Genomic DNA, 23869 nt, shown 5'->3' on the forward strand with positions numbered 1-23869 from the left:
CATCTTCGAACATCCACTATCAACCCAGCACCATCATCACCACCACCATCACCACCACCATCATCACCACCACCATCATCACCACCACCATCACCCATCACCACCACCACCACCATCACCCATCACCATCACCACCATCACCACCACCATCACCCATCATGGCATATCATCGCCCATCAGGCGTCCATCATCACCTACATCCATCCACCCATCATCAGACACCCATCATCACAACATCACCAGCCGCCCACCACCACCACCGACACAATCACTGCCTCGCGCTCCCGCAAGCGCCGTCCTCACCGCTCGTGCCGGCCGAGTGGAGCGGGAGCGCTCTGCGGGTCCTCCCGGCGACTCGCGCGTTCCCTGCGCGGCTTGGGGACGCGGACGCGAGGAGGAGGAGGCTGAGCGCGGGGCCGGGAGCCGCTGCCTCAACCGCAGCAGATCCGAGGGGCGGCGGACGAGACCACGAAGCGGCGAGGCGGGGGGGGGGGACGAGGCTCGCGGTCCCGTTCGTCGCGTCCGAGGCTCGCGGGACGCGGTGCGCGTCTCGCGACGTCTCCGCCCCGCGACCTCCTCCCCCCTCGCAGCGCGAGAGGCGCCGTGAGCCGCGCGTGGCGCTGCCTGGCGCCGCAACTCTCCTCGCTACCCCCCCCCACTCGCCTGGGCGCAGTGGTCGCGCCGGGTTCAGTATTTTATGCAGAGGAAGATGGAAGTGAGAGAGGGGGGGGTGAGTGGGGGGTCGTCTCCGCTGTGGCAACCTCACTAGCCCCCCCCCCTCTCACTAGCCCCCCCCTCTCACTAGCCCCCCTCTCACTAGCCCCCCCTCTCTCACTAGCCCCCCCCTCTCACTAGCCCCCCCCCCTCTCACTAGCCCCCCCTCTCTCACTAGCCTCCCCCCTCTCACTAACCCCCCCTCTCACTAGCCCTCCCCCTCTCTCACTAGCCCCCCCCCCTCTCACTAGCCCCCCCTCTCACTAGCCCCCCTCTCACTAGCCCCCCCTCTCTCACTAGCCCCCCCCTCTCACTAGCCCCCCCCTCTCACTAGCCCCCCCTCTCTCACTAGCCCCCCCTCTCACTAATCCCCCCCTCTCACTAGCCCCCCCTCTCACTAGCCCCCCCCCTCTCACTAGCCCCCCCTCTCTCACTAGCCCCCCCCTCTCACTAGCCCCCCCTCTCACTAGCCCCCCCCCCTCTCACTAGCCCTCCCCCTCTCTCACTAGCCCCCCCCTCTCACTAGCCCCCCCCCTCTCACTAGCCCCCCTCTCACTAGCCCCCCCCCTCTCTCACTAGCCCCCCCCTCTCACTAGCCTCCCCCCTCTCACTAACCCCCCCCTCTCACTAGCCCTCCCCCTCTCTCACTAGCCCCCCCCCCTCTCACTAGCCCCCCCCTCTCACTAGCCCCCCTCTCACTAGCCCCCCCCTCTCTCACTAGCCCCCCCTCTCACTAGCCCCCCCCTCTCACTAGCCCCCCCCTCTCTCACTAGCCCCCCCCCTCTCACTAACCCCCCCCTCTCACTAGCCCCTCCCCTCTCACTAGCCCCCCCCCTCTCACTAGCCCCCCCCCCTTTCACTAGCCCCGCTTTCTATCACCGGTTGCCACCAATCCTCAGCAGTTTGACTTCCCTATCCACACTCTGGTTCTGTCGGTAAAGTCACGTACTGGAGGTATAAAATAAAATTTTACCGAAAGAACCAAAGAGTTTGGATTGCTGCAGTCGCGAAAGCTTAAAATCAAGACCTCCATATTCACTCCCCTTTCCTTCCGATTTCCCTCTCAACGATTGACCAATTCAATATTCAGCCAAATTTGAATTCGGCAACACTCGGGCATTGAACACTCTCATTACAACAACATCAAGAAGAAGAAACGTATGCACTCTTAAATGTTTCCACCCAACACACGGAAATTCTCTACGCAATAAAAAAAAATTCCTCCCAGAGCTGCCACGCACGGTGTGGTGGCGTCACGACGTCTCTTCTCGTTCCGTGGCAGAAAGAGAAGTCCCCCGCGGTGTTTTGGGTCCGCACCGTCTTCAATGCTCCACCGCCACAGCCACATGGCGACCTCGGTCGGCTCTTCTCATCTCCATCTCTGTCCAGAACGTCCGATGAGTGTGGATTTCACCATTTAAACTATTTTAATTATTATTTATTTCACCAGGTGAGGCCCCCACTGAGCTACGGAGCTCTCTTTCGCAAGCGACCTGGCCATCGCAAACGAAGTGGCTCATCATCATCATCGTCATCATCGTCATCATCGTCGTCGTGTGTAAATGTATCGCGGCCAAATACTCCAAATGCGTGTGGGGGGGGACCGGAGAAAACTCCACGCGACCATGGGGAGAGAGAGACTCGCAAACTCGAAATCTCCAGCAGCAGGCGTCAGGGTCGGGATCGAGCCCACGACCACGTGCATACCGGGCGAGGGAGTTGATATCTCGCCACGGTTTAACCCACAAATACGAAAAGAGGAATCATCACAGCCGATGATGATGGCACCACTCGGCTGCTCCCTGGATCACAGATCGAGAACCAAAACAACAAAAAGATAAAACATTTTGTGTTCGAATTCGGTAAAAAAAAAATCAAGAGCCGCAATGCACCGTGGTGGTGATGGTGGTGACTCCGAGACGTCGGCGGTTCTTACCAACTAACGGGCACGATAAATCGACCAGACTTCACCAGCGGCGTCAATGCGCTTTGGTGAAAGTGGGGGGGGAGTGCAGAACGTCGTGTATTGATACACTGCCCCCTACTGCCCCAACTCGCGCACTGCACCGCGCTTGGAGTTGGGGGTCGCCTGTCGCGGCCAGCGCTGCGCTGAGCGGCCGGCGAGGCGCCCTGGGGGGGGCATGGGGCGCAGTCCGTGACAGCGGCTTGACGCCTTGCCGGGTGACTCCGGTGCACTCGGTGAAGAGTGGTGAGATGTTAACTGCCTCGCCTGGTATACAGGAAGTCGCGTGTTCCATCCCGACCCTGACACCTGCTGTGTATTTGGAGTTTGTGGTGTCTCTCTCATCATCATCACAGTGGTGAGATGTTAACTGCCTCGCCTGGTTTACAGGAAGTCGCGTGTTCCATCCCGACCCTGACGCCTGCTGTGTATTTGGAGTTTGCAGTGTCTCTCTCATCATCATCATCAGTGGTGAGATGTTAACTACCTCGCCTGTTATACAGGAAGTCGCGTGTTCCATCCCGACCCTGACGCCTGCTGTGTATTTGGAGTTTGCAGTGTCTCTCTCATCATCATCATCAGTGGTGAGATGTTAACTACCTCGCCTGTTATACAGGAAGTCGCGTGTTCCATCCCGACCCTGACGCCTGCTGTGTATTTGGAGTTTGCAGTGTCTCTCTCATCATCATCATCAGTGGTGAGATGTTAACTACCTCGCCTGTTATACAGGAAGTCGCGTGTTCCATCCCGACCCTGACGCCTGCTGTGTATTTGGAGTTTGCAGTGTCTCTCTCATCATCATCATCAGTGGTGAGATGTTAACTACCTCGCCTGGTATACAGGAAGTCACGTGTTCCATCCTGACCCTGACACCTGTTGTGTATTTGTAGTTTGTGGTGTCTCTCTCATCATCATCATCACAGTGGTGAGATGTTAACTATCTCGCCTGGTATACAGGAAGTCATGTGTTCCATCCCGACCTTGACACCTGCTGTGTATTTGGAGTGTGTGTGTCTTTCTCCCAGTGGTCGCGTGGATTTTTATCCGGGTCCTCCGGTTTATCCCTCCACATTTAGAATCAACGTCACGCGCTCAGAGTATTTGGTTGCTATAAATGTCCACACGATAAGGCAACTTGGTTGAGCTATCATTTGTGATAGCCAAGTCGCTTCTGCAAAACAGCTACATAGCTCAGTGGGCCTTACCTTGTGAAATAAAAATAGTAGAAACAAAAATAGTTATATAATTTACCCTGACCAATGAGAGACACCTCGCTGAGCCGTGAGGTACCCTGGGGGGCCGGGGGGCGACCTCACGCCACCCCCAAGTCCACCCTGGGCCATCAAACGTCTCGTCGATTGATTTTTGTAAAAATTACTAAACCGGGAAACCACGTGCGCACCGCAACTTTAAGGTCTTTGGCAATTGTAGGTTTATTAAAATCCATAAACACAAAAACAGTGGAAGCAGTTAAGCAGGATATAAAATGTCGTGCATATATAGGAATATGAATGTAAAAAGCCCAAGACGAATGTTCCTCCCATTGTGAGTGAGTGTAGAGTGAGTGGAGAATGAGTGTGTATTGAGTGAGTGAGTGTGGAATGAGTGTGTATTGAGTGAGTGAGTGTGGAATGAGTGTGTATTGAGTGAGTGAGTGTAGAGTGAGTGTGCAGTGAGACTTGTGAGTGAGTGAGTGTGGAGTGAGTTCGAGACCTCAGCAGAATCACACGACGCATTTCTTCATGTCCATATTCCGATGTTATAATCCAAATTCTCTGGCTCGATTTCAGCTATTACTCCGAACATTATATTTTTCTATATAACGAATGCAATGTGTATTTCTGTACTCATACTCAAGTTATGCTGTCCAATTGGGCTTGTCAGTCCTTAAACGACACAAGGACACTGCCGCATCACATGGGGGAGATGCACGCGTGAGGCCAACCCCCAATCTCCGCCCGACAGAAATCCATACATTCCATATGAATGTGGAAATGTCAAAACTGCAAACAATTATTCGGAGCAATTCTGCAAATCACATCGCGAAACGTAACTCCCTTCAACCGAAAATTGAATTCGGCTGGTGCTTCGCGTGCTAATCCAGAACAACAGCAATAACAACAACAGCAGCACGCGTTCATCGCAGGAGCAATCTCGCCAGCTGATCTCGGGGTCTCCACCGAGCGCCACTCTGGCCCCCAACACGCACGCGCGTGTCACAGCCCGGTAATTAAATTGAAGGTGGAGGGTTCAACCAGCCCCTCGCACCCGTCCAGTGCCCCCTTTGGCCGCTGTGGTGGCCACAAACGCCATGAGGGGGGATGGCCAATCGAAATTGGCCATCTCCCCCCATGCAGTGGCGGATTAAGCTCGTGCGGGGCCTGTAGCATATGTTAATTTGTGTTTTAATATTTATTTAGGGAAATTAAAAAAAACGTAAATATTAAAACACACATTTTTCACTTGCATAGTAAAGTAATTGTATTTTGTCATTTGCTATACAGCCAGATAATACGACAAATCGCTAACCTTAAACGCCCATTCGTTCGTAAAAGTTGAAGGCGGTGTAGTACTATGGTAAAATAGAGCAAGTCCAGAACCACTGAACCGGAGTTGATAGCTTGAAAGCATTTAGCGCGGGGCCCTTGAAAGTGCGGGGTCCGTAGCTACTACTACATATGTAGCACTGCCCCCATTGCACTGCTCACCACAGCGCTACCGTTCGGGCCTTAACGTACACATAGCCTGGCACAAGCGCCGTGGGGACGTCACCGCTACTTAGTGGCGAACGGCGGTTGTTGTTGTCGGCTTTTAAAAACACAAAAGACAATGACGTACTCGTAACTTTGAATGCGTATGTTAATCTATGCTGATAAAATATGCATACATTGTCCTAGATGACACATTGCTTTTATCAAACACATTTTGACGCGGAAGGGGTTTTATATGCGGAGTTAACTTTTTGTAAGAGAACTGTAAAATGAAAACGAGTGACTCGGAGCCTTCATGAATGTCACCGTATCCTCATTAATTGGGGGAATTGTGTATCTCTCCCAACCTACCCAGAATATATTTGAGCTGCTATTGTCGGTGGAAATATATGAGCAGTTGTTTCTTTTTAACCGCTCGTTATTTGAATTCAGATTCACATTCTAACTATGATATCACAAAGAAGCAGCGCAAGGAAAAGTGAAAGTATGCAGCGTAAATAATTGAGGCAGTGTGGTAGTCTGTGAATGATGTGAATAATATGCATCATTTTCACGTTTGAAAATGACCCATAAGCTCCCCTCGAATTCCCCGCAGTAGTTAAATGCGAATATAAATGACAAACGTCAAAAGAAGCCGATCTTAACTCAAATATAAACTCAACAAAACCGTTGATTTTGTTTTACGTGACAATGTTAAACATTCGGGTTAGGACCCAGATGTCCAGGGGCTGGCCAGGTTCGGTTGGAAGGAGATGGCAACGTTCATACGACTGGCATCCCGCGCGTCGCGTCGTGACCATGGCACCGGTTCGTGGCCTCCCTCCGGCGAGACTGTGGCGAGCGTGCACGGCCCCATTCTGTCGATCTGGCGTTCCCCCTTATCTCTTGTTTCCTCTTGATGCGTAATGCTTTCTCGCAGCCACGATCGTGATTTTTGGTTGAGACTGCCGCTTAATGGTCTCGCCAAATCTCGCCTTGAGACTTAACGGCGGGCAAAAACGATGTGAGCGTTTGTCACGCGTGAAAATGTAATTTGTTTGGCTGAGTTAAGAACAATGCAAGCCTCACGCCGCTTATTGTGGCACTGTTTATATTGCAAACACGCAAGTGCACATGCAAGCAGCGTGCTATTGGTGCTTTTGTTTGGCTACACTTGCAGCGCGCAAGCCATTTGCCACAAAGCCACGAAAACAATCGCGAGGATGAAATGCAGGCGGATGACATCGCCCGAGAGAGCCCGTGATCGGTGATGGCCTCGCAGCACGGGGCCCTGTTTGCCTAACGTCTCCTTATAAATGCGGGCCGCTTTAAGAGAGACGTGGGTATGTGTGTGTACCCAACAATGTCGCCAAATATTGCACGAGACTTAACGGCGAGCCGTAACGATTTTAGTTGGCGCATCGGTAAACGCTTGTCACACGCGACAATTTAATTTGTTTGGCTGTGTCGGGTGGTGGAGGGTTTCACGAGAATATTTGGCCAGATCGTTACGTGGCCTAACCTTAAAATCAATTCTTAATTGCCTCTCGGTCCAGTGCCTTGTCAAGTTATAAAAAAGGATAGCTAAAATACACTCCTGATAAAAAATATATAATGGGTCCCTAACTAAAGTAAAAAAAAAAATTCAAGCAAATTCTCCACAAGTCCTTATTCCTGCAGCCAAAAGTCGCACTCACCATAAGCCAAACTAATCCACGTGATATGGTCAATGTTAATCGTTTGCTCTAAAGTTATTCATATATCACCGTTTCACTGCAATACATTTAATTTGTTGTAATGGGGACAGGATGGTGAATTTCTTTGCTCTACGTGACAACTGAGAATGTCACCACGTTAAAGAGTCTACACGAATGAGTTCCCACTATCGGCGATATGGCAGTAGCAAATTATGATTGCTGCAGTGCAGGCCTGCCGATCCATTTGCTCGTAAAGAGATAATGATAATTACCTGGCTGCGTGGGTGCCCGCGGTGGTTGTGCTGCCCTACGGCTCTCCGATGCGCTTTCGGATTGTGCCGCCCGCCGTTGGCCACACGAGGTCCGACGTTTCGCTCCCCACGCAGCTCCATGGAGAGGCTCGCGTATTGGGCAGCGCAACGTCGGTAATCGTGCCAAACAACCCCCCCGAAAGCGCTTTGGAGCGACGGTCACCGCACTAATCGACGCGACGCAACACGTGGTTTCACTGCTGTGGCCGACAGGGTTTGGAGGCTCGCCACTGACGAGGTCATGGAGGTCACGGAGGTCATGGAGGTCGCCGGGCCGCAGGGCCGCAGTTCTCTACTTGCGGTAGTTGCCAAGCTGCACGGCGACGCGGCTCGTCACGCAGCGGAAGGCGAGCGGCTGGATGTCCCAGTAGTTGACCGGGTTCCCGTACAGGCTGATGGCGCTGTACAGAGACTTCTTGGGACTGTGACCCTTTCCGCAGAAGTCGTCCGGCTCCACCACGGAGATCTTGTTCTCGTGCAGGTACACGGCCTGGCGGGGTAAAACACGGCAACGCTTATACTTGACAGACGGGGAGGATTTTCACGGCCCTTTTTGCGATGATTGACGATCAAATTTTTGGGCGAGGCCACGTGAATTCCTGCAGAGGCGATCATTGTACGAAGACCTTGGCCATGCTGCGAAAAGTCACGGGAGTTGCTTGACCGCACTTCAGCACGTCGGTCAGCACGTGCGTCTGCCGTGGGGATTCGGGACGACTTCCGGCATCACCGGCCACTGATTTTATCCGTCGCCGGAATTCTAACTCGGGTAACTCGCTGGGTTCACGGCGCAGTGCGTGAGCCGGAAAGCCACTGCTGCCACTCCCGGGCGATGAAAAGTCAAGTAATCTCCATTGTTTTGTTGCTGACGACCACACGCAGGGAATGTGTACAAACATCGCTGAACCTCTTTCACACCGTGCTGTAGCCAACGGTGCTAACCGGAGGTGGCGGTGGGTTCTTTCGATGGGTTCTCATCCGGTTTGGCCAGTAAAGGCACCGGGTTAATTAATCCCCTGACGCGCCCACACCACCACCACCACTACCACCACCACCTCCACCACCACCACCACTACCACCACCACCACTACCACCACCTCCACCACTGCCACCACCACCACTACCACCACCACCTCCACCAACACCACCACCACCACCACCACTAACACCACCTCCACCACCACCACCACCTCCACCACCACCACTACCACGACCACTACCACCACTACCACCACCACCTCCACTAACTCCACCACCACCACTACCACCACCACTACCACCACCACCACCACTACCACCACCACCTCCACCAACTCCACCACCACCACCACCACCTCCACCATCACCACCACCTCCACCACCACCACCTCCACCACCACCACCTCCACCACCACCACCCCCACTACTACCACCACCACTACCACCACCACCACCTCCACCACCACCACCACCAACACCTCCACCACCACCACCTCCACCACCACCACCACCACCACTACCACCACCTCCACCACCACCACCACCTCCACCACCACCACCACCACCACCACCTCCACCACCACCACCACCTCCACCACCACCACCACCACCACTACCACCACCACCACCACCACCACCTCCACCACCACCTCCACCACCACCACCACCTCCACCACCACCCCCACTACCACCACCTCCACCACCACCACCACCACTACCACCACCACCACTACCACCACCATCTCCACCACCACCACTACCACCACCTCCACCACCACCACCTCCACCACCACCACTACCACCACCACCACCTCCACCACCACTTCCACCACCACCTCCACCACCACCACCACCTCCACCACCACCACTACCACCACCTCTACCACCACCACCTCCACCACCACCTCCACCACCACCTCTACCACCACCACCTCCACCACCACCACCTCCACCACCACTTCCACCACCACCTCCACCACCACCACCTCCACCACCACCACTACCACCACCTCTACCACCACCACCTCCACCACCACCTCCACCACCACCACCTCTTGCTGCTGCTGCTGCAACCACGGGGAAAGTGAATGGGCGCAGAGGGGCGCGGAACGACCCCGCGTTGTTGGGGCAGCGCGGTGCGAGTGCTGAGGGTGAGTGGCGTCGTAATCACAGTGGGAGCGGGGTGAGCGCAGGGTGAGCGGCTGGGTGAGCGGCTGGGTGAGGGTGAGGGGCTGGGTGAGGGTGAGTGGCAGGGTGAGGGTGAGTGGCAGGGTGAGTGGCAGGGTGAGGGTGAGCGGCAGGGTGAGGGTGAGCGGCTGGGTGAGGGTGAGTGGCAGGGTGAGGGTGAGCGGCTGGGTGAGGGTGAGGGGCTGGGTGAGGGTGAGCGGCTGGGTGAGGGTGAGCGGCTGGGTGAGGGTGAGGGGCTGGGTGAGGGTGAGCGGCTGGGTGAGCGGCTGGGTGAGGGTGAGGGGCTGGGTAAGGGTGAGCGGCTGGGTGAGGGTGAGTGGCTGGGTGAGGGTGAGCGGCTGGGTGAGGGTGAGGGGCTGGGTGAGGGTGAGTGGCTGGGTGAGGGTGAGTGGCAGGGTGAGTGGCTGGGTGAGGGTGAGTGGCAGGGTGAGGGTGAGTGGCTGGGTGAGGGTGAGCGGCAGGGTGAGGGTGAGTGGCAGGGTGAGGGTGAGCGGCAGGGTGAGGGTGAGTGGCAGGGTGAGGGTGAGGGGCTGGGTGAGGGTGAGTGACTGGGTGAGGGTGAGTGACTGGGTGAGGGTGAGTGGCTGGGTGAGGGTGAGCGGCTGGGTGAGGGTGAGTGGCAGGGTGAGGGTGAGCGGCTGGGTGAGGGTGAGCGGCTGGGTGAGTGGCAGGGTGAGGGTGAGTGGCAGGGTGAGCAGCAGGGTGAGGGTGAGCGGCCGGGTGAGGGTGAGTGGCAGGGTGAGGGTGAATGGCTGGGTGAGGTTGAGTGGCTAGGTGAGGGTGAGCAGCAGGGTGAGGGTGAGTGGCAGGGTGAGGGTGAGCGGCTGGGTGAGGGTGAATGGCAGGGTGAGGGTGAACGGCTGGGTGAGGGTGAGTGGCTGGGTGAGGGTGAGCAGCAGGGTGAGGGTGAGTGGCAGGGTGAGGGTGAGCGGCAGGGTGAGTGGCTGGGTGAGGGTGAGTGGCAGGGTGAGCAGCAGGGTGAGGGTGAGCGGCCGGGTGAGGGTGAGTGGCAGGGTGAGTGGCTGGGTGATGGTGAGGGGCTGGGTGAGGGTGAGTGGCAGGGTGAGGGTGAGCGGCAGGGTGAGGGTGAGTGGCAGGGTGAGGGTGAGGGGCTGGGTGAGGGTGAGTGACTGGGTGAGGGTGAGTGACTGGGTGAGGGTGAGTGGCTAGGTGAGGGTGAGCGGCTGGGTGAGGGTGAGTGGCAGGGTGAGGGTGAGCGGCTGGGTGAGGGTGAGCGGCTGGGTGAGTGGCAGGGTGAGGGTGAGTGGCAGGGTGAGCAGCAGGGTGAGGGTGAGCGGCCGGGTGAGGGTGAGTGGCAGGGTGAGGGTGAATGGCTGGGTGAGGTTGAGTGGCTAGGTGAGGGTGAGCAGCAGGGTGAGGGTGAGTGGCAGGGTGAGGGTGAGCGGCTGGGTGAGGGTGAATGGCAGGGTGAGGGTGAACGGCTGGGTGAGGGTGAGTGGCTGGGTGAGGGTGAGCAGCAGGGTGAGGGTGAGTGGCAGGGTGAGGGTGAGTGGCAGGGTGAGGGTGAGCGGCAGGGTGAGTGGCTGGGTGAGGGTGAGTGGCAAGGTGAGCAGCAGGGTGAGGGTGAGCGGCCGGGTGAGGGTGAGTGGCAGGGTGAGTGGCTGGGTGATGGTGAGGGGCTGGGTGAGGGTGAGTGGCAGGGTGAGGGTGAGCGGCAGGGTGAGGGTGAGTGGCTGAGTGAGGGTGAGAGGCTGGATGAGGGTGAGCGGCAGGTGAGGGTGAGTGGCTGGGTGAGGGTGAGCGGCAGGGTGAGGGTGAGTGGCTGGGTGAGGGTGAGTGGCTGGGTGAGGGTGAGTGGCTGGGTGAGGGTGAGCGGCAGGGTGAGTGGCTGGGTGAGGGTGAGAGGCAGGGTGAGGGTGAGTGGCTGGTTAAGGGTCAGTGGCAGGGTGAGGGTGAGCGGCTGGGTGGGGGTGAGTGGCTGGGTGAGGGTGAGCGGCTGGGTGAGGGTGAGAGGCAGGGTGAGGTGCTGGGTGAGGGTGAGTGGCTGGGTGAGGGTGAGTGGCAGGGTGAGTGGCAGGGTGGGGGTGAGTGGCTGGGTGAGGGTGAGTGGCAGGGTGAGGGTGAGTGGCTGGGTGAGGGTGAGCGGCTGGGTGAGGGTGAGTGGCTGGGTGAGGGTGAGTGGCTGGGTGAGGGTGAGTGGCTGGGTGAGGGTGAGTGGCAGGGTGAGGGTGAGTGGCTGGGTGAGGGTGAGCGGCAGGGTGAGGGTGAGTGGCTGGGTGAGGGTGAGTGGCTGGGTGAGGGTGAGTGGCAGGGTGAGGGTGAGTGGCTGGGTGAGGGTGAGCGGCAGGGTGAGGGTGAGCGGCAGGGTGAAGGTGAGTGGCTGGGTGAGGGTGAGTGGCTGGGTGAGGGTGAGCAGCAGGGTGAGGGTGAGTGGCAGGGTGAGGGTGAGTGGCAGGGTGAGGGTGAGTGGCAGGGTGAGGGTGAGTGGCAGGGTGAGGGTGAGTGACTGGGTGAGGGTGAGTGACTGGGTGAGGGTGAGTGGCTGGGTGAGGGTGAGTGACTGGGTGAGGGTGAGCGGCTGGGTGAGGGTGAGTGGCAGGGTGAGGGTGAGCGGCTGGGTGAGGGTGAGCGGCTGGGTGAGTGGCAGGGTGAGGGTGAGTGGCAGGGTGAGCAGCAGGGTGAGGGTGAGCGGCCGGGTGAGGGTGAGTGGCAGGGTGAGGGTGAATGGCTGGGTGAGGTTGAGTGGCTAGGTGAGGGTGAGCAGCAGGGTGAGGGTGAGTGGCAGGGTGAGGGTGAGCGGCTGGGTGAGGGTGAATGGCAGGGTGAGGGTGAAAGGCTGGGTGAGGGTGAGTGGCTGGGTGAGGGTGAGCAGCAGGGTGAGGGTGAGTGGCAGGGTGAGGGTGAGTGGCAGGGTGAGGGTGAGCGGCAGGGTGAGTGGCTGGGTGAGGGTGAGTGGCAGGGTGAGCAGCAGGGTGAGGGTGAGCGGCCGGGTGAGGGTGAGTGGCAGGGTGAGTGGCTGGGTGATGGTGAGGGGCTGGGTGAGGGTGAGTGGCAGGGTGAGGGTGAGCGGCCGGGTGAGGGTGAGTGGCAGGGTGAGTGGCTGGGTGATGGTGAGGGGCCGGGTGAGGGTGAGTGGCAGGGTGAGTGGCTGGGTGAGGGTGAGTGGCTGGGTGAGGGTGAGTGGCTGGGTGAGGGTGAGCGGCAGGTGAGGGTGAGTGGCTGGGTGAGGGTGAGCGGCAGGGTGAGGGTGAGTGGCTGGGTGAGGGTGAGTGGCTGGGTGAGGGTGAGTGGCTGGGTGAGGGTGAGCGGCAGGGTGAGTGGCTGGGTGAGGGTGAGAGGCAGGGTGAGGGTGAGTGGCTGGTTAAGGGTGAGTGGCAGGGTGAGGGTGAGCGGCTGGGTGAGGGTGAGAGGCAGGGTGAGGTGCTGGGTGAGGGTGAGTGGCTGGGTGAGGGTGAGTGGCAGGGTGAGTAGCAGGGTGGGGGTGAGTGGCAGGGTGAGGGTGAGTGGCAGGGTGAGTGTGAGTGGCTGGGTGAGGGTGAGCGGCTGAGTGAGGGTGAGTGGCAGGGTGAGGGTGAGTGGCAGGGTGAGGGTGAGTGGCAGGGTGAGGAGGCTGGGTGAGGGTGAGTGGCAGGGTGAGGGTGAGTGGCAGGGTGAGGGTGAGTGGCAGGGTGAGGGGCTGGGTGAGGGTGAGCGGCTGGGTGAAGGTGAGTGGCAGGGTGAGGGTGATCGGCTGGGTGAGGGTAAGCGGCTGGGTGAGGGTGAGTGGCTGGGTGAGGGTGAGCGGCTGGGTGAGGGTGATTGGCAGGGTGAGTGGCAGGATAAGGGTGAGCGGCTGGGTGAGGGTGAGTGGCAGGGTGAGGGTGAGCGGCTGGGTGAGGGTGAGCGGCTGGGTGAGGGTGAGTGGCTGGGTGAGGGTGAGTGGCAGCGTGAGGGTGAGCGGCTGGGTGAGGGTGAGCGGCTGGGTGAGGGTGAGTGGCTGGGTGAGGGTGAGTGGCTGGGTGAGGGTGAGCGGCAGGGTGAGGGTGAGTGGCAAGGTGAGGGTGAGTGGCTGGGTGAGGGTGAGCGGCAGGGTGAGAGTGAGTGGCAGGGTGAGGGTGAGTGGCTGGGTGAGTGGCTGGGTGAGTGGCAGGGTGAAGGTGAGTGGCTGGGTGAGGGTGAGTGGCTGGGTGAGGGTGAGTGGCAGGGTGAGGGTGAGTGGCAGGGTGAGTGGCAGGGTGAGGGTGAGCGGCAGGGTGAGGGTGAGTGGCAGGGTGAGTGGCAGGGTGAGGGTGAGCGGCAGGGTGAGGGTGAGCGGCTGGGTGAGTGGCTGGGTGAGGGTGAGTGGCAGGGTGAGGGTGAGTGGCAGGGTGAGTGGCAGGGTGAGGGTGAGCGGCAGGGTGAGGGTGAGCGGCTGGGTGAGGGTGAGTGGCTGGGTGAGGGTGAGCGGCTGGGTGAGGGTGAGGGGTTGGGTGAGGGTGAGCGGCTGGGTGAGGGTGAGTGGCTGGGTGAGGGTGAGCGGCTGGGTGAGGGTGAGGGGCTGGGTGAGGGTGAGTGGCTGGGTGAGGGTGAGTGGCAGGGTGAGGGTGAGTGGCTGGGTGAGGGTGAGCGGCTGGGTGAGGGTGAGTGGCTGGGTGAGGGTGAGCGGCTGGGTGAGGGTGAGTGGCTGGGTGAGGGTGAGTGGCTGGGTGAGGGTGAGTGGCTGGGTGAGGGTGAGTGGCAGGGTGAGGGTGAGTGGCTGGGTGAGGGTGAGCGGCAGGGTGAGGGTGAGTTGCTGGGTGAGGGTGAGTGGCAGGGTGAGGGTGAGTGGCTGGGTGAGGGTGAGCGGCAGGGTGAGGGTGAGCGGCAGGGTGAGGGTGAGTGGCTGGGTGAGGGTGAGTGGCTGGGTGAGGGTGAGTGGCTGGGTGAGGGTGAGTGGCAGGGTGAGGGTGAGTGGCTGGGTGAGGGTGAGCGGCTGGGTGAGGGTGAGTGGCTGGGTGAGGGTGAGTGGCTGGGTGAGGGTGAGCGGCTGGGTGAGGGTGAGTGGCTGGGTGAGGGTGAGTGGCTGGGTGAGGGTGAGTGGCTGGGTGAGGGTGAGTGGCAGGGTGAGGGTGAGTGGCTGGGTGAGGGTGAGCGGCTGGGTGAGGGTGAGTGGCTGGGTGAGGGTGAGTGGCAGGGTGAGGGTGAGTGGCTGGGTGAGGGTGAGCGGCAGGGTGAGGGTGAGCGGCAGGGTGAAGGTGAGTGGCTGGGTGAGGGTGAGTGGCTGGGTGAGGGTGAGCAGCAGGGTGAGGGTGAGTGGCAGGGTGAGGGTGAGTGGCAGGGTGAGGGTGAGTGGCAGGGTGAGGGTGAGTGGCAGGGTGAGGGTGAGTGGCAGGGTGAGGGTGAGTGACTGGGTGAGGGTGAGTGACTGGGTGAGGGTGAGTGGCTGGGTGAGGGTGAGTGACTGGGTGAGGGTGAGCGGCTGGGTGAGGGTGAGTGGCAGGGTGAGGGTGAGCGGCTGGGTGAGGGTGAGCGGCTGGGTGAGTGGCAGGGTGAGGGTGAGTGGCAGGGTGAGCAGCAGGGTGAGGGTGAGCGGCCGGGTGAGGGTGAGTGGCAGGGTGAGGGTGAATGGCTGGGTGAGGTTGAGTGGCTAGGTGAGGGTGAGCAGCAGGGTGAGGGTGAGTGGCAGGGTGAGGGTGAGCGGCTGGATGAGGGTGAATGGCAGGGTGAGGGTGAACGGCTGGGTGAGGGTGAGTGGCTGGGTGAGGGTGAGCAGCAGGGTGAGGGTGAGTGGCAGGGTGAGGGTGAGTGGCAGGGTGAGGGTGAATGGCTGGGTGAGGTTGAGTGGCTAGGTGAGGGTGAGCAGCAGGGTGAGGGTGAGTGGCAGGGTGAGGGTGAGCGGCTGGGTGAGGGTGAATGGCAGGGTGAGGGTGAACGGCTGGGTGAGGGTGAGTGGCTGGGTGAGGGTGAGCAGCAGGGTGAGGGTGAGTGGCAGGGTGAGGGTGAGTGGCAGGGTGAGGGTGAGCGGCAGGGTGAGTGGCTGGGTGAGGGTGAGTGGCCGGGTGAGCAGCAGGGTGAGGGTGAGCGGCCGGGTGAGGGTGAGTGGCAGGGTGAGTGGCTGGGTGATGGTGAGGGGCTGGGTGAGGGTGAGTGGCAGGGTGAGGGTGAGCGGCAGGGTGAGGTTGAGTGGCTGGGTGAGGGTGAGTGGCTGGATGAGGGTGAGCAGCAGGTGAGGGTGAGTGGCTGGGTGAGGGTGAGCGGCAGGGTGAGGGTGAGTGGCTGGGTGAGGGTGAGTGGCTGGGTGAGGGTGAGTGGCTGGGTGAGGGTGAGCGGCAGGGTGAGTGGCTGGGTGAGGGTGAGAGGCAGGGTGAGGGTGAGTGGCTGGTTAAGGGTGAGTGGCAGGGTGAGGGTGAGCGGCTGGGTGGGGGTGAGTGGCTGGGTGAGGGTGAGCGGCTGGTTGAGGGTGAGAGGCAGGGTGAGGTGCTGGGTGAGGGTGAGTGGCTGGGTGAGGGTGAGTGGCAGGGTGAGTGGCAGGGTGGGGGTGAGTGGCTGGGTGAGGGTGAGCGGCAGGGTGAGGGTGAGTGGCTGGGTGAGGGTGAGTGGCTGGGTGAGGGTGAGCGGCTGGGTGAGGGTGAGGGGCTGGGTGAGGGTGAGGGGCTGGGTGAGGGTGAGCGGCTGGGTGAGGGTGAGTGGCTGGGTGAGGGTGAGCGGCTGGGTGAGGGTGAGGGGCTGGGTGAGGGTGAGTGGCTGGGTGAGGGTGAGTGGCAGGGTTAGGGTGAGTGGCTGGGTGAGGGTGAGTGGCAGGGTGAGGGTGAGTGGCTGGGTGAGGGTGAGCGGCAGGGTGAGGGTGAGTGGCAGGGTGAGGGTGAGCGGCAGGGTGAGGGTGAGTGGCAGGGTGAGGGTGAGGGGCTGGGTGAGGGTGAGTGACTGGGTGAGGGTGAGTGACTGGGTGAGGGTGAGTGGCTAGGTGAGGGTGAGCGGCTGGGTGAGGGTGAGTGGCAGGGTGAGGGTGAGCGGCTGGGTGAGGGTGAGCGGCTGGGTGAGTGGCAGGGTGAGGGTGAGTGGCAGGGTGAGCAGCAGGGTGAGGGTGAGCGGCCGGGTGAGGGTGAATGGCTGGGTGAGGTTGAGTGGCTAGGTGAGGGTGAGCAGCAGGGTGAGGGTGAGTGGCAGGGTGAGGGTGAGCGGCTGGGTGAGGGTGAATGGCAGGGTGAGGGTGAACGGCTGGGTGAGGGTGAGTGGCTGGGTGAGGGTGAGCAGCAGGGTGAGGGTGAGTGGCAGGGTGAGGGTGAGTGGCAGGGTGAGGGTGAGCGGCAGGGTGAGTGGCTGGGTGAGGGTGAGTGGCAAGGTGAGCAGCAGGGTGAGGGTGAGCGGCCGGGTGAGGGTGAGTGGCAGGGTGAGTGGCTGGGTGATGGTGAGGGGCTGGGTGAGGGTGAGTGGCAGGGTGAGGGTGAGCGGCAGGGTGAGGGTGAGTGGCTGGGTGAGGGTGAGTGGCTGGATGAGGGTGAGCGGCAGGTGAGGGTGAGTGGCTGGGTGAGGGTGAGCGGCAGGGTGAGGGTGAGTGGCTGGGTGAGGGTGAGTGGCTGGGTGAGGGTGAGTGGCTGGGTGAGGGTGAGCGGCAGGGTGAGTGGCTGGGTGAGGGTGAGAGGCAGGGTGAGGGTGAGTGGCTGGTTAAGGGTGAGTGGCAGGGTGAGGGTGAGCGGCTGGGTGGGGGTGAGTGGCTGGGTTGAGGGTGAGCGGCTGGGTGAGGGTGAGAGGCAGGGTGAGGTGCTGGGTGAGGGTGAGTGGCTGGGTGAGGGTGAGTGGCAGGGTGAGTGGCAGGGTGGGGGTGAGTGGCTGGGTGAGGGTGAGTGGCAGGGTGAGGGTGAGTGGCTGGGTGAGGGTGAGCGGCTGGGTGAGGGTGAGTGGCTGGGTGAGGGTGAGTGGCTGGGTGAGGGTGAGTGGCTGGGTGAGGGTGAGTGGCAGGGTGAGGGTGAGTGGCTGGGTGAGGGTGAGCGGCAGGGTGAGGGTGAGTGGCAGGGTGAGGGTGAGTGGCTGGGTGAGGGTGAGTGGCTGGGTGAGGGTGAGCGGCTGGGTGAGGGTGAGGGGCTGGGTGAGGGGCTGGGTGAGGGTGAGCGGCTGGGTGAGGGTGAGTGGCTGGGTGAGGGTGAACGGCTGGGTGAGGGTGAGGGGCTGGGTGAGGGTGAGTGGCTGGGTGAGGGTGAGTGGCAGGGTGAGGGTGAGTGGCTGGGTGAGGGTGAGTGGCAGGGTGAGGGTGAGTGGCTGGGTGAGGGTGAGCGGCAGGGTGAGGGTGAGTGGCAGGGTGAGGGTGAGCGGCAGGGTGAGGGTGAGTGGCAGGGTGAGGGTGAGGGGCTGGGTGAGGGTGAGTGACTGGGTGAGGGTGAGTGACTGGGTGAGGGTGAGTGGCTGGGTGAGGGTGAGCGGCTGGGTGAGGGTGAGTGGCAGGGTGAGGGTGAGCGGCTGGGTGAGGGTGAGTGGCTGGGTGAGTGGCAGGGTGAGGGTGAGTGGCAGGGTGAGCAGCAGGGTGAGGGTGAGCGGCCGGGTGAGGGTGAGTGGCAGGGTGAGGGTGAATGGCTGGGTGAGGTTGAGTGGCTAGGTGAGGGTGAGCAGCAGGGTGAGGGTGAGTGGCAGGGTGAGGGTGAGCGGCTGGGTGAGGGTGAATGGCAGGGTGAGGGTGAACGGCTGTGTGAGGGTGAGTGGCTGGGTGAGGGTGAGCAGCAGGGTGAGGGTGAGTGGCAGGGTGAGGGTGAGTGGCAGGGTGAGGGTGAGCGGCAGGGTGAGTGGCTGGGTGAGGGTGAGTGGCAAGGTGAGCAGCAGGGTGAGGGTGAGCGGCCGGGTGAGGGTGAGTGGCAGGGTGAGTGGCTGGGTGATGGTGAGGGGCTGGGTGAGGGTGAGTGGCAGGGTGAGGGTGAGCGGCAGGGTGAGGGTGAGTGGCTGGGTGAGGGTGAGTGGCTGGATGAGGGTGAGCGGCAGGTGAGGGTGAGTGGCTGGGTGAGGGTGAGCGGCAGGGTGAGGGTGAGTGGCTGGGTGAGGGTGAGTGGCTGGGTGAGGGTGAGTGGCTGGGTGAGGGTGAGCGGCAGGGTGAGTGGCTGGGTGAGGGTGAGAGGCAGGGTGAGGGTGAGTGGCTGGTTAAGGGTGAGTGGCAGGGTGAGGGTGAGCGGCTGGGTGGGGGTGAGTGGCTGGGTTGAGGGTGAGCGGCTGGGTGAGGGTGAGAGGCAGGGTGAGGTGCTGGGTGAGGGTGAGTGGCTGGGTGAGGGTGAGTGGCAGGGTGAGTGGCAGGGTGGGGGTGAGTGGCTGGGTGAGGGTGAGTGGCAGGGTGAGGGTGAGTGGCTGGGTGAGGGTGAGCGGCTGGGTGAGGGTGAGTGGCTGGGTGAGGGTGAGTGGCTGGGTGAGGGTGAGTGGCTGGGTGAGGTTGAGTGGCAGGGTGAGGGTGAGTGGCTGGGTGAGGGTGAGCGGCAGGGTGAGGGTGAGTGGCTGGGTGAGGGTGAGTGGCTGGGTGAGGGTGAGTGGCACGGTGAGGGTGAGTGGCTGGGTGAGGGTGAGCGGCAGGGTGAGGGTGAGCGGCAGGGTGAAGGTGAGTGGCTGGGTGAGGGTGAGTGGCTGGGTGAGGGTGAGCAGCAGGGTGAGGGTGAGTGGCAGGGTGAGGGTGAGTGGCAGGGTGAGGGTGAGTGGCAGGGTGAGGGTGAGTGGCAGGGTGAGGGTGAGTGACTGGGTGAGGGTGAGTGACTGGGTGAGGGTGAGTGGCTGGGTGAGGGTGAGTGACTGGGTGAGGGTGAGCGGCTGGGTGAGGGTGAGTGGCAGGGTGAGGGTGAGCGGCTGGGTGAGGGTGAGCGGCTGGGTGAGTGGCAGGGTGAGGGTGAGTGGCAGGGTGAGCAGCAGGGTGAGGGTGAGCGGCCGGGTGAGGGTGAGTGGCAGGGTGAGGGTGAATGGCTGGGTGAGGTTGAGTGGCTAGGTGAGGGTGAGCAGCAGGGTGAGGGTGAGTGGCAGGGTGAGGGTGAGCGGCTGGGTGAGGGTGAATGGCAGGGTGAGGGTGAAAGGCTGGGTGAGGGTGAGTGGCTGGGTGAGGGTGAGCAGCAGGGTGAGGGTGAGTGGCAGGGTGAGGGTGAGTGGCAGGGTGAGGGTGAGCGGCAGGGTGAGTGGCTGGGTGAGGGTGAGTGGCAGGGTGAGCAGCAGGGTGAGGGTGAGCGGCCGGGTGAGGGTGAGTGGCAGGGTGAGTGGCTGGGTGATGGTGAGGGGCTGGGTGAGGGTGAGTGGCAGGGTGAGGGTGAGCGGCAGGGTGAGGGTGAGTGGCTGGGTGAGGGTGAGTGGCTGGGTGAGGGTGAGCGGCAGGTGAGGGTGAGTGGCTGGGTGAGGGTGAGCGGCAGGGTGAGGGTGAGTGGCTGGGTGAGGGTGAGTGGCTGGGTGAGGGTGAGTGGCTGGGTGAGGGTGAGCGGCAGGGTGAGTGGCTGGGTGAGGGTGAGAGGCAGGGTGAGGGTGAGTGGCTGGTTAAGGGTGAGTGGCAGGGTGAGGGTGAGCGGCTGGGTGGGGGTGAGTGGCTGGGTGAGGGTGAGCGGCTGGGTGAGGGTGAGAGGCAGGGTGAGGTGCTGGGTGAGGGTGAGTGGCTGGGTGAGGGTGAGTGGCAGGGTGAGTGGCAGGGTGGGGGTGAGTGTCAGGGTGAGGGTGAGTGGCAGGGTGAGTGTGAGTGGCTGGGTGAGGGTGAGTGGCAGGGTGGGGGTGAGTGGCAGGGTGAGGGTGAGCGGCTGAGTGAGGGTGAGTGGCAGGGTGAGGGTGAGTTGCAGGGTGAGGAGGCTGGGTGAGGGTGAGTGGCAGGGTGAGGGTGAGTGGCAGGGTGAGGGTGAGTGGCAGGGTGAGGGGCTGGGTGAGGGTGAGCGGCTGGGTGAAGGTGAGTGGCAGGGTGAGGGTGATCGGCTGGGTGAGAGTGATTGGCAGGGTGAGTGGCAGGATAAGGGTGAGCGGCTGGGTGAGGGTGAGTGGCAGGGTGAGGGTGAGCGGCTGGGTGAGGGTGAGCGGCTGGGTGAGGGTGAGTGGCTGGGTGAGGGTGAGCGGCTGGGTGAGGGTGATTGGCAGGGTGAGTGGCAGGATAAGGGTGAGCGGCTGGGTGAGGGTGAGTGGCAGGGTGAGGGTGAGCGGCTGGGTGAGGGTGAGCGGCTGGGTGAGGGTGAGTGGCTGGGTGAGGGTGAGTGGCAGCGTGAGGGTGAGCGGCTGGGTGAGGGTGAGCGGCTGGGTGAGGGTGAGTGGCTGGGTGAGGGTGAGGGTGAGTGGCTGGGTGAGGGTGAGCGGCAGGGTGAGGGTGAGTGGCTGGGTGAGGGTGAGTGGCTGGGTGAGGGTGAGTGGCAGGGTGAGGGTGAGTGGCAGGGTGAGTGGCAGGGTGAGGGTGAGCGGCAGGGTGAGGGTGAGTGGCAGGGTGAGGGTGAGCGGCTGGGTGAGTGGCTGGGTGAGGGTGAGCGGCTGGGTGAGGGTGAGTGGCTGGGTGAGGGTGAGTGGCAGCGTGAGGGTGAGCGGCTGGGTGAGGGTGAGCGGCAGGGTGAAGGTGAGTGGCTGGGTGAGGGTGAGTGGCTGGGTGAGGGTGAGTGGCAGGGTGAGGGTGAGTGGCAGGGTGAGTGGCAGGGTGAGGGTGAGCGGCAGGGTGAGGGTGAGTGGCAGGGTGAGTGGCAGGGTGAGGGTGAGCGGCAGGGTGAGGGTGAGCGGCTGGGTGAGTGGCTGGGTGAGGGTGAGTGGCAGGGTGAGGGTGAGTGGCAGGGTGAGTGGCAGGGTGAGGGTGAGCGGCAGGGTGAGGGTGAGCGGCTGGGTGAGGGTGAGTGGCTGGGTGAGGGTGAGCCGCTGGGTGAGGGTGAGGGGCTGGTTGAGGGTGAGCGGCTGGGTGAGGGTGAGTGGCTGGGTGAGGGTGAGCGGCTGGGTGAGGGTGAGGGGCTGGGTGAGGGTGAGTGGCTGGGTGAGGGTGAGTGGCAGGGTGAGGGTGAGTGGCTGGGTGAGGGTGAGCGGCTGGGTGAGGGTGAGTGGCTGGGTGAGGGTGAGCGGCTGGGTGAGGGTGAGTGGCTGGGTGAGGGTGAGTGGCTGGGTGAGGGTGAGTGGCTGGGTGAGGGTGAGTGGCAGGGTGAGGGTGAGTGGCTGGGTGAGGGTGAGCGGCAGGGTGAGGGTGAGCGGCTGGGTGAGGGTGAGTGACTGGGTGAGGGTGAGCGGCTGGGTGAGGGTGAGTGGCAGGGTGAGGGTGAGCGGCTGGGTGAGGGTGAGCGGCTGGGTGAGTGGCAGGGTGAGGGTGAGTGGCAGGGTGAGCAGCAGGGTGAGGGTGAGCGGCCGGGTGAGGGTGAGTGGCAGGGTGAGGGTGAATGGCTGGGTGAGGTTGAGTGGCTAGGTGAGGGTGAGCAGCAGGGTGAGGGTGAGTGGCAGGGTGAGGGTGAGCGGCTGGGTGAGGGTGAATGGCAGGGTGAGGGTGAAAGGCTGGGTGAGGGTGAGTGGCTGGGTGAGGGAGAGCAGCAGGGTGAGGGTGAGTGGCAGGGTGAGGGTGAGTGGCAGGGTGAGGGTGAGCGGCAGGGTGAGTGGCTGGGTGAGGGAGAGTGGCAGGGTGAGCAGCAGGGTGAGGGTGAGCGGCCGGGTGAGGGTGAGTGGCAGGGTGAGTGGCTGGGTGATGGTGAGGGGCTGGGTGAGGGTGAGTGGCAGGGTGAGGGTGAGCGGCAGGGTGAGGGTGAGTGGCTGGGTGAGGGTGAGTGGCTGGGTGAGGGTGAGCGGCAGGTGAGGGTGAGTGGCTGGGTGAGGGTGAGCGGCAGGGTGAGGGTGAGTGGCTGGGTGAGGGTGAGTGGCTGGGTGAGGGTGAGTGGCTGGGTGAGGGTGAGCGGCAGGGTGAGTGGCTGGGTGAGGGTGAGAGGCAGGGTGAGGGTGAGTGGCTGGTTAAGGGTGAGTGGCAGGGTGAGGGTGAGCGGCTGGGTGGGGGTGAGTGGCTGGGTGAGGGTGAGCGGCTGGGTGAGGGTGAGAGGCAGGGTGAGGTGCTGGGTGAGGGTGAGTGGCTGGGTGAGGGTGAGTGGCAGGGTGAGTGGCAGGGTGGGGGTGAGTGGCAGGGTGAGGGTGAGTGGCAGGGTGAGTGTGAGTGGCTGGGTGAGGGTTAGTGGCAGGGTGGGGGTGAGTGGCAGGGTGAGGGTGAGTGGCAGGGTGAGGGTGAGCGGCTGAGTGAGGGTGAGTGGCAGGGTGAGGGTGAGTGGCAGGGTGAGGAGGCTGGGTGAGGGTGAGTGGCAGGGTGAGGGTGAGTGGCAGGGTGAGGGTGAGTGGCAGGGTGAGGGGCTGGGTGAGGGTGAGCGGCTGGGTGAAGGTGAGTGGCAGGGTGAGGGTGATCGGCTGGGTGAGAGTGATTGGCAGGGTGAGTGGCAGGATAAGGGTGAGCGGCTGGGTGAGGGTGAGCGGCTGGGTGAGGGTGAGTGGCTGGGTGAGGGTGAGCGGCTGGGTGAGGGTGATTGGCAGCGTGAGTGGCAGGATAAGGGTGAGCGGCTGGGTGAGGGTGAGTGGCAGGGTGAGGGTGAGCGGCTGGGTGAGGGTGAGCGGCTGGGTGAGGGTGAGTGGCTGGGTGAGGGTGAGTGGCAGCGTGAGGGTGAGCGGCTGGGTGAGGGTGAGCGGCTGGGTGAGGGTGAGTGGTTGGGTGAGGGTGAGTGGCTGGGTGAGGGTGAGCGGCAGGGTGAGGGTGAGTGGCTGGGTGAGGGTGAGTGGCTGGGTGAGGGTGAGTGGCAGGGTGAGGGTGAGCGGCTGGGTGAGGGTGAGCGGCTGGGTGAGGGTGAGTGGCTGGGTGAGGGTGAGTGGCAGCGTGAGGGTGAGCGGCTGGGTGAGGGTGAGCGGCTGGGTGAGGGTGAGTGGTTGGGTGAGGGTGAGTGGCTGGGTGAGGGTGAGCGGCAGGGTGAGGGTGAGTGGCTGGGTGAGGGTGAGTGGCTGGGTGAGGGTGAGTGGCAGGGTGAGGGTGATTGGCAGGGTGAGTGGCAGGGTGAGGGTGAGCGGCAGGGTGAGGGTGAGTGGCAGGGTGAGGGTGAGCGGCTGGGTGAGTGGCTGGGTGAGGGTGAGCGGCTGGGTGAGGGTGAGTGGCTGGGTGAGGGTGAGTGACAGCGTGAGGGTGAGCGGCTGGGTGAGGGTGAGCGGCAGGGTGAAGGTGAGTGGCTGGGTGAGGGTGAGTGGCTGGGTGAGGGTGAGTGGCAGGGTGAGGGTGAGTGGCAGGGTGAGTGGCAGGGTGAGGGTGAGCGGCAGGGTGAGGGTGAGTGGCAGGGTGAGTGGCAGGGTGAGGGTGAGCGGCAGGGTGAGGGTGAGCGGCTGGGTGAGTGGCTGGGTGAGGGTGAGTGGCAGGGTGAGGGTGAGTGGCAGGGTGAGTGGCAGGGTGAGGGTGAGCGGCAGGGTGAGGGTGAGCGGCTGGGTGAGGGTGAGTGGCTGGGTGAGGGTGAGCGGCTGGGTGAGGGTGAGGGGCTGGGT

General features: G+C 62.3%; 2 protein-coding genes across 6 annotated transcripts in view; both read right to left on the reverse strand.

Moving 5' to 3' along the window:
• Positions 1-643, reverse strand: part of LOC144943609 (plasma membrane calcium-transporting ATPase 2-like) — a 232812-nt gene extending 232169 nt beyond the window's left edge. For 3 of the 5 annotated variants that reach the window (XR_013639516.1, XR_013639517.1, XM_078871216.1), the window contains exon 1: positions 304-642. The gene's annotated coding sequence lies outside the window, so the exon portion shown is untranslated. Of the gene's footprint in view, positions 1-303 lie in introns of all 5 variants that reach the window. The other 2 variants (XM_078871217.1, XM_078871219.1) reach the window with 2 other exon arrangements.
• A 6533-nt stretch (positions 644-7176) lies between these two features.
• The window catches only part of LOC144943800 (decorin-like), a 41750-nt gene continuing 25057 nt past the window's right edge, over positions 7177-23869 (reverse strand). The window contains exon 8 of the mRNA XM_078871644.1: positions 7177-7865. Coding sequence (XP_078727770.1) covers positions 7668-7865 — 198 coding nt within the window. The 3' untranslated portion in view covers positions 7177-7667. The remainder of the gene's footprint in view (positions 7866-23869) is intronic.

This window comes from Lampetra fluviatilis, chromosome 32 (assembly GCF_964198595.1).
Source record: "Lampetra fluviatilis chromosome 32, kcLamFluv1.1, whole genome shotgun sequence".
NCBI classification, from domain to species: Eukaryota; Metazoa; Chordata; class Hyperoartia; order Petromyzontiformes; family Petromyzontidae; genus Lampetra; species Lampetra fluviatilis.